Source organism: Rhagoletis pomonella, unplaced genomic scaffold (assembly GCF_013731165.1).
Source record: "Rhagoletis pomonella isolate Grant_MI unplaced genomic scaffold, Rhpom_1.0 Rhpom_scaffold_05576, whole genome shotgun sequence".
Lineage (NCBI taxonomy): Eukaryota > Metazoa > Arthropoda > Insecta > Diptera > Tephritidae > Rhagoletis > Rhagoletis pomonella.
This window is the reverse complement of record NW_023464114.1, coordinates 1-9,448: the sequence shown is the minus strand read 5'-3', so window position 1 is coordinate 9,448 and position 9,448 is coordinate 1. Positions and strand designations below refer to the sequence as shown.

Genomic DNA, 9,448 nt, shown 5'->3' with positions numbered 1-9,448 from the left:
ATATGCATATGTTTTGGTCGTAACTGTTCAGAATGTAGGCTACACGTTTTTGAGGTATTTGGAAATAATGCTTTTGTGCTTTCCTTAATCGGTTTAGCAGCTAAAACATAAAATTTATTAACTCAAAGCTCTAGTCTTGCTACTGTAAGTTGAATTCACACCTGGATGGCAACTGGACACTGAAATTACTTAAAATATATTTACTTAAATACTTCTGAATTTGAGCTGTTAAAGCTCTTATTGATTGTAACAATTTTTTTGCTCTTAATTGCCTTAAATCAAAGTTAGCCACTTGCCATGCACGCGCGTCCATTTTTTTAAGCTGACCGGCTTAAAGTAAAAGCTTTTTTTTGGCCAACACTGCTCAAAAGCTTTTAACTTCATTTAAAAAATAACATTATATTTAATACAATTAATTTTTAAGCAAAAAACACAAACGAATTCCATTCCCATATAAAAATTTAGCAGTACCGTTAATTTTTTTTTCAATGAGGAAATTATCGGATCTAAACGAAATTGGTATGGGACCACCTCGGAGACACTACCTCTCCGATAGAAAAATAAAATATTGAAATCGCTTGCCGTGGTCCAAAGTTATGCGGTGACATACATAAAAAAAAAAATATATATATATATATATTCCGACGAATTGTTAGCCTTCTCCTTTTTTATAAAGTCGGTTAAAAAGTCGACTGATAATTCAATTAGTAGTTCTATGTAGTTACATTTTCCGCTAAAAAGTGCTGAAACTTTTCACAGTCCTATTTTAGCTTTAAAGAGCTTTCAAGCTTTTTGCTTTTTCAGTAATAGTTATTTTATGAAAAGCTTTCATAGAGCTTTTGAAATACTCAAATGACTCCAAACTAATTTTCAAAATCCTACTGTTTTCTCAAAAGCTCTTAAGCTCTTTGAAAGTACCTTACTACCAATTTCACAAAAGCAGTTTAATGGAAAAATTACTTTAATTTTTTGAATTTTATATTGAAATTGACAGAATATAAAAATCATTATCCATTTAGATTGCTGGTGAAACCGGCTGTTAGATTTCAATGTTTCTCAAAAGACTATTATATTTTTTCATTTCGAAGCTCTTGAATTTCTTTTTTAATTTCGTAAAGGAAACTAAACTTCGCATAAGCTATTAAAAAAAATACATATATTCATAAATATACATACACAGTTAGTGTTTATATGCATTTTTATTAAGACACAACTTTTCATAAGAAATCTCAAATCCGGACTCAGTAATTCGAATTTCTTCTACAATAAGGGCCCCAATTATAATCTAGACTCAAATCATCTTAAACTTAAACCCGAGTATAAAAAGTTGATTTGAATTATGTTTAGGAAATAGATGAGAGTATGGAAATCTCGAATGGTTTTATTTTCTTAGAGCAATAAATTTATCTCATTTTTTAATTAATGCCCAAATTAAAAACTAAATTAATTCTACGCCCTTTTCGAATTCTGCTGTGAAGTATGCATATATGTATATTTATACATACATATATTCATATTCATGCGATATAGATACTTTGTTAATGTGTCAAAAGTTAGAAATATGTAAGTGGCTTTTGCGTTGTGGTTTAGTTGACCAGACGGTACTTGATGGCGCGCAGTACAGGGTATTTGTCGCCAGTGCAAGAGCCGCGGAAGTCATCAAAGGACAAATCGAAAAGTGCTACGCCACCCAAATTGAATTGACGCACATAGCCAGCCTTCTCGGCCGCTGTGTCGGGGTCGTCATACGCCACCCACAAGCCATGACCGCTGCTCTTTTCATCTGTGCGATATGCGTAGTTTCCAGTACGTCTGGTCGGATCGGCTACCTTGGTAAGAGCCAGGTTGGCGCCCTTGCCATAGGCATTGTTGGTATTCGGCAGCAGTGCGCACACCTCCGGCCAACTGTAGAGACCCTTGATTTGTGTGTGAGGGCCAGCGGGTGCTTCATTTTCAACATTGGCCACCGGTGGTACGCCAGTGTCGCCGGAACCATCGGTCAGCTTCCAGGCGCGGCCGAAGGCGGGCACACCCACATTCAATTTGGAGGCTGGGCAATTGTTACGCAACCAATGTTGCACCTGGAAGTTGACATTAAATTGTGGATTACGTTCGGGCAGTTCGTACAGCGGTGCTGGCAAATCGGCCAGTTCAGGGTTGCGTTCCGGTGTGTAAAAGTCAAAGGCGGCTAAGTTGACGAAGTCCAGGTAGTTAACAATAGCCGGCACGTCGTAGAATACTGAAGAAAAAAATTATTAGAAATTGGCACACCCTAACCCACACATTGACCAAATTTTCTACTTACACGATGAGTTCACATTGGGCAACACTGTTGCCGACAGCAATAAATTATCGGGACGGAATTCATTCTTTACATCTCGCAGCAATGCAGTGAACTGTTCCTTATGCTCCTCAGATTTTTCATCGACAATGTGATCGCCACTGAAGACCTTTTTGAAACCCTTCCACAAACTGCCAATACCGCTGTGTACCTTTTTGGGCTTGTTCTTCGGGAATTGCCAGGCAATATCGAGACCATCGAAGCCGTAGGTCTTTACCAAAGCATAAACTGTGTTGAGGAAGCGCGTACGTCCAACCGGATTCTCCAGCAATTCCAAGTACTTGTTTGGTAAGTCTTTGGCGTCTTCGCCGGTCTCGATATCCTTATCACCGCCCAAGCCAAGCAGCACCTTCAATGCGGGGTATTTGCGCTTTAGGCGTGTAACCGTACGGTAAAGACCCTTGCCGAGATCCAAGTCTAAGTTCTGATTGAGTGAGACCGCTTTGTGGGAGTCACGTTCAATGCCCGCATAACCATAGACAAGATAGTCGCAGAACTGCAGGGCCGGTTCGAGGTCGTCAATTATAAGTTTGCCAAGTCCTGAAAGGCGAAAAAGAGAATGAAGATGTTTAAAATGTGTTTGAGAAGATTTTTCTTGGTATAAAGTTGTGTGTGTGTGTGTAAGCGTGTTGTGCCTAGCGGACTGTAACTGGCGCTTGCGAAATTTTTATTTTATGTTTATTGTGAAAAATGGATGTTAATACTTTCTTTGAAACCCCTTCGAATAATTTTCACTTGCTCATAAAAAATACTATTAATGTATGTACGTATGTTCATAAGTGAAGATTTCATTATTTTTGCTTGATGGTAGAACTACAAAGAGAGCTTTCACTATTCTTGTCGTATTGCTTAAGTTCTTTAATAAAATCGTTACAAAAAAATGTAGCGGCCTTATAAAATTAATGGTTTTAGATGAGGAATTATCAAAAAGAGATTTCACAACGTGCGTGCTTATAAAAAATGGTTAAAAAGCTAAAAAAAAGCTCTATCCGCAAACAAGTTAGTGCTTATACTGGATTTAGATGAGCTGTGGCGCCACTAAACAAAATGCATAGAAATTTTAAAGTAGCTCAAGCCAAAGCAAGGCTGCGCTCATCTGCGATTTATTTAAATGTAACTCGGGATATAGTCCACATGAAGAACTTTTTTAGGTTATAAATTTATTAAATTTTATGTATAGACCGGCAACGCATAAAAATTCACTCTGGCAAATACTGATATACTAGCTAGCACAAAATATAAGCTTTCGCTGATATTTGAGACACAGAAAAGTGTGTGCTGTTATATTGAGGAAATTAATTAAATACACACTTCTAAGCTCGATTTTTCGTGCTCGACAAGGGTTAAATATATATCGTTTATTGCGAATTTTCGCTCTGAGAACTATTTTTAAATTAATAATATTTTTCAGAATTTATAACATGTAAGGGTTTATTGGATTTGATGGTCTTTTTAGCATTTTATTTTATTGTATTTTTAGAGTTTTTTTTTTTGTAAAATATGCTTTGTAATCTTTTTTCAATATTTTTATTTTTTTCTATTTTTTCAATTGTGTATGTACTTTTGGCACTGTTCCATTAAATATGGTTTTTCTTTAGATGTTTTTATATTTTTTTATATTTAGTTTCCTCATTTCTTTGTTTGTTTTTTGATTTGGTTTTATTTTTTTAGTTAAATTGATTTTTCGTTTACTTTTTCTATTTGTATTTTTATTTTAAGTTTAATTTAGGTTATGTTTTTTGTTTTATTTTATTTAAAACTTTTTTTGTGTTTTTATATAATTTAACATGTAAATTTTTTTATTTAGATTTTCACTTTTTAATCTGCAGTGTATTTTTTAATCTTTTCCCTTTTACTTTATATTTTCTATACAAATATTTTTTCTTTTCTTTCTTTAATATTTTCATATATTTATTTATTTCTAATTAAATTTTGTAATACATATTTTTTAATAACATGTTATTTTCTGTTTAATTTTTCTATTTATTTTGGTTTAATTTAATTTTATTTTTATTTTTATATTTATATTTTTTTCTCTACTATAACTTTCATTTTCCACTTAATTTCAATTTCATTTGAACTACTCTGGGAATTACATATGCGCTCGTTAGTACCGTTTCATCCTCATTATCTACAGCTTAGCTTAATGTGCCGTAATCAACGCGTTTTGTTTAGCGATAATTTCACACAAGCTGTGCGTATTGTTTCTCATTAAAAACTTTGTATTACCAGTTCAATACTTATCAACCTTAATTAATAAGTATTTCTAAAATAAATTCAAAATTGTTTTCTTATCACTGCATATTTAGCTACATATATGTATATTAAACTTCTGGCTTCACTTTTTAACTCGTACACAGGCACTTTGTAAATTAAATATTTCAAATCAATTCAAGTCATTAGTACAACTATTATGCAATATCACTTTTTTAACGAGAAACTCTCACAACTTTTTCAAGTGAAAAAGCCCCACGCACACGGTATGCAAATACACTTATGCGAACCGGTTACTCACCCTCTTTGATGAAACTCGTTGAGTCATAGTAGCAAACCATATGTTTTTTAGGTCCAGCTGGTGATTGATTGCCCACTTTGTTGGCCAAAGTGCCGACAATGAAAAGTGAAAATACCAAAAGGATTTTCATTTTCAAAGCCCTACGCGGAACACTAACAACGACAAAAAAAGATAAGACGATACGCAGCACAATTACACGCACACAAATCTCAGCTGAGAAATAAGAAGAAGCCGCTAAGATGCGATCTTTACTAAGCTTCGTCCGAACTGAAACTGATCGTAATGCTGAGTTGAGGGCAGCCTGGAAGGCACACGGAATACCAAATCGCCAAAGCGATAATAATAGTAGAAAACAACAAAATAAACTTAATATATAATGTATGTATATGTACATATTTAAGTATGCGCGTATATTCAGGCAGTGGCAACAAGTATATGTACATATGTACATTAGACTGCAACACTCCCCATACAAAAAAAAACCATCGGTACTGATTTTCCACAGGATATATAAAATCTATTATATTTTAAGACTTGCACCAAAATATTTCGGAAAAATATTAAGATTTACGTGAGCTGAACCAATTTGAAAATACCTCCAAAAATGAAGTTTTTTATGAATAAAAATAGGTTTTTTAAGGTTTGTTTGAAAAAATTCACCTCCGACGACAAAACAGTTTAATCTTAAAAAATAACACAAAAAAATTCAACGGAATCATAATAATGAGATTTTTGATGAGCTTAAACTGTTTTGTCATCTGAGGGGATTTATTTTTATTTTTTTAATCGTTTAAGAAACTATTTTTATTCATAAAAAAGCCCATTTTTTGAGATATTTTCAAATCGGTCCAACTCACGTTAGTCTTAATATTTTTCCAAAATACTTTAATGAAAGTCTTCAAACATAATGAGTTTTGTAATTCCGGCGGAAACCAGCAACTTTTTTTGGTGATGCAGTCTAATGTACATACATATGTATATAAGCTAGACAATGGCAACGGTATTTGAAATCGAAAAGTCTCGGTTTCGTATGTGATCTCAAGCTCGTGGTCTGTGGTTGCGTTGGTGGTTTTATATTTAACTACTTATTCTTTTTTATATTTTTCGGTTTTACGCTCAGCATAGGCTAAGTAATTTTATATGTGTAAATTTTGTTAAAATTCCGCATATGTGCATATTCAAATTGATATTGGTTTTGTTGTGATTTTTGTTAAATCTTTTTCGTGTAGAGTTTCGCTTATCACTTTTAAGCTTGGTTTCTCATTTGTCTTTGTTATTTGGTTTGTCCAATAAATTAGCGAAGATTTGGGCACGTCATCGCTGCCAGACTGTTTATGCGAATTTCACTAACTTGATATTTTTTAAATGATACATGTTAATGGTGGAATGTGTTTACATACATATGTTGCATGGATTTTTGATATATTCATACATATATACATACATGAAACTTCATATACAAAAATATAGAAAAAATAACATACACCCTGTGTTCAGAATGTATCAAGCCAAAGCATTAGTCTCTTTTATTTATTAACTATAAATGATGAAAATGTCCAATATGCGCTATCATTGGTGAAATGCCGAATTAGAACTTAGTTGCAGAAATAAGCTATTTCCATAAATTTTAGTTTAGAAATAAGAGAGACAGGTGCTTTGGCTTGATGCAATTCTGAGCACAGCAGAAGTTATGTATCATATTCATATTAGTTCTGAGCCAAATTAAGTTTGACTAGCTTATGCTGCCTTTGCGGAAATGGTGTATTGTATCCGTGTGTACACACGTCTTTAAAAGTTAAAGAAACTTAGTACCATCCGAAAAGCGTGATGTAAGGTTAGTTTCATCGCTCTTCCAACAGAGGACTCTAGGTGTCAAAGAGTGGCTTTCCACAGCGAAAACCGGGATATAAACGAGATTTGTATAACTCCGAATGTTCATGTCGGCTTTCACTGTCCGATATGCATCCATACAGAAACCATAAGGTCATTGAAAATGTGTCCCTAAGCCCTCCTCATCAGTATACACATACACCTTTTCTGCCCTTAATAAACTCCTTAAGTCATCCGAAGATAACTTAGACGGAGTATTTTGGGAGTGCTCCGATAACAGACCGAAAATAAAGCTTTACGGTTTCTCAAAATGCTTTTTGTTTTATTTATAATTAATAAACATAACATATTATTTAGTAAAAATACAAATAAACAAGGAAAAATAATGAAATATATAAAAAATAATTTTTTATCTTGAAAAATCAGTCCTTTGAGGTTTGGAACCACTTTGTACTCGCATTCGCAACTGCCATAACCTCAATAGCTTCTTTTTTCCAGGCACATTAGAAAGCGGCGGAATAAGCTTGAGTGGATCAAACCAAGATAACAAAAAAACACTTCGACTCCCTTTTCATTCGAAATTCGAGGCGCGCCGCATTTGATTGCCTGGGTATATATGTATGTGTCACATTCTAGTACTAATTTAGTTATTGAAAACTTAATTTTATTGGTCTTAGGAGAAAAGCGTAAACCAATAAATTTAAGTAGGAAATGCCAATTGGAGCTGAAATTTTTTTTTTTATTGTTAAAGTATCTATTTTATATGAATTTATTGTACTGTATGTATGTACCTACACATGTATATATACTTCAATTTATTTTCACATACATATACAAACTCAAATGCATGTAAATAAGACTTCTCGTGAGTCTTTAATTAAGCTCATTCTCCACAAAAGCTATTATCACATTTCATGTGTGAATTCTAAGGTTTACACCAGCTTCTACTATAAACTGTATGTCACTTTTGTGCCCGTAATTATGGAAATACATATTCATATACTATTTATGTTTATGAGTAAGCGTGTGTATTTAGGCCATACTCCGTATGTACATAACCACCATAGTCTCGTCTTCGTCTTGCTGCTGATAATGCCATGTATATGTACGAATATCTCTACCGTGGCAAAGTGTCAACATTTATTATTTTGATATTTGACCCCAGCCACTGATTAGCGAAGACGATGTGTTTATTCTAATTGTTCGGTATGTTTGTACACTTCTTAATACCCTAAAGGAAAATTTTTGAATACAAACAAAAAGAATTTATTCTGTGCTATGTGTCCAATGACTTTTATCATTCCGGCTTGAAATTTATAGAGATCAATTGAGATTCATAAGACTCAGGCTATAATATGAATTTAGGTGGCTAAAGTAAATACTGCCGAATTGACAGTACAGTTTGCTAATCGGACGGTAATCGCAATGAGCATAGCGACTGCTGAGTGGAAGATCGACCTGTCTCGGAAGTCAGTTCGAAAAAATCTGGGTGCTAAATAACTATTCAATTAGGTAAAAGACATACATACATAACATACTATGTTATGTTAAGCGAAAAATTCAAAAAATTACAAGCTTTTTACATAATTAGATGTTTTGTATGCAGTTAGTTTTTTGAGTGTGCAGTTTTGTAGCTTTTTAAATTCTAGTTTAATACAGTACAACTAACGGTTGATTTTTGACAATATTTTTAAAACTGTTGCATTATAATAATTCAATATAAAAAAACTTGGAAGAGGGTTAAAACTACAGCAAGCCCCAATAAAATAACATAAGATAAAGTGATTTAAAATAAAACAAAATTAAATACATAAAATAAAATAATATGTAATGTAAAATGTAATTAAATTAAGTCTAACAAGTAAGAAAGCCTAAGTTCGGGCAGAGCCGAACATTAAATACCCGGCGCACGTATTAAATATATGTTTTTCACCTTACCGAAAGCTACGGCTATATGGTAAGCCGGGGCGTATCAATTTTGAGTAAATTAGAGTCCTTAGATTTCGAAATTTTGAAGTTTCAAGCAGTTCTGAAATTTACCGTTATATGAGAAGCGGCCGTTATTTTAGTCCGATTTCAATAATTTTCAACGGTTTGCTTATATGTGGCAAGCACAATAACCACACCGAGTTTGGTACAAATTGGTAGAACGGTTACTGAGATACATATATGTGATCATAAGTGGGCGGTGCCACGCCCATTTTCCAAAAATTTATCACAAACGTATTTCTTGGTAAAGAATTGTTGCAAGCATCAATTTTGAATAAATTAGCTTCAATATTTACTGATTTATCGAAGATTTTGTATTTCTCTAATTTACCGTTATATGGGATGTGGGCGTGGTTATCGTCCGATTTTAAAAATTTTAGGCGATTTTGTATGCTGTACGAAGGCCGACAACTGTGCCAAGTTTGGTAGAAATTGGTACAGCGGTTACCAAGATATACACATGTAACCATAAGTGGGCGTGGCTACGCCCATTTTCCAAAAATGTATAATATTATTATTTTTTGTCAAAAAATTATTGTAAATACCAATTTTGAGTGATTTATCTTCAGTAGTTACTAAAATATCGCAGTTTTCGTATTTCTGGAAATTACCGTTATATGGGAAGTGGGCGTGGTTACAGTCCGATTTCGCCCATTTTCAATAGCAACCTACCTTGGATTAAGGGAAACCTACATACCAAATTTCGTTGAGATATCTCAATTTTTGCTCGAGTTATCGTGTACACGGACAGACGGACAGACGGACAGACGGAC

The 9,448-nt window shown here is 33.7% G+C and overlaps 1 protein-coding gene across 1 annotated transcript; it reads right to left on the bottom strand.

Moving 5' to 3' along the window:
• Positions 1-1,180: 1,180 nt before the first annotated feature.
• Positions 1,181-5,157, bottom strand: LOC118755186 (imaginal disk growth factor 6-like; the record flags this gene model as incomplete). Its single annotated transcript, XM_036490039.1, is given in 3 exon segments — positions 1,181-2,239; positions 2,306-2,881; positions 4,857-5,157. Coding segments are annotated over 3 exon segments (1,530 nt in total), but the record flags the coding sequence as incomplete, so codon positions are not given.
• Positions 5,158-9,448: the final 4,291 nt, after the last annotated feature.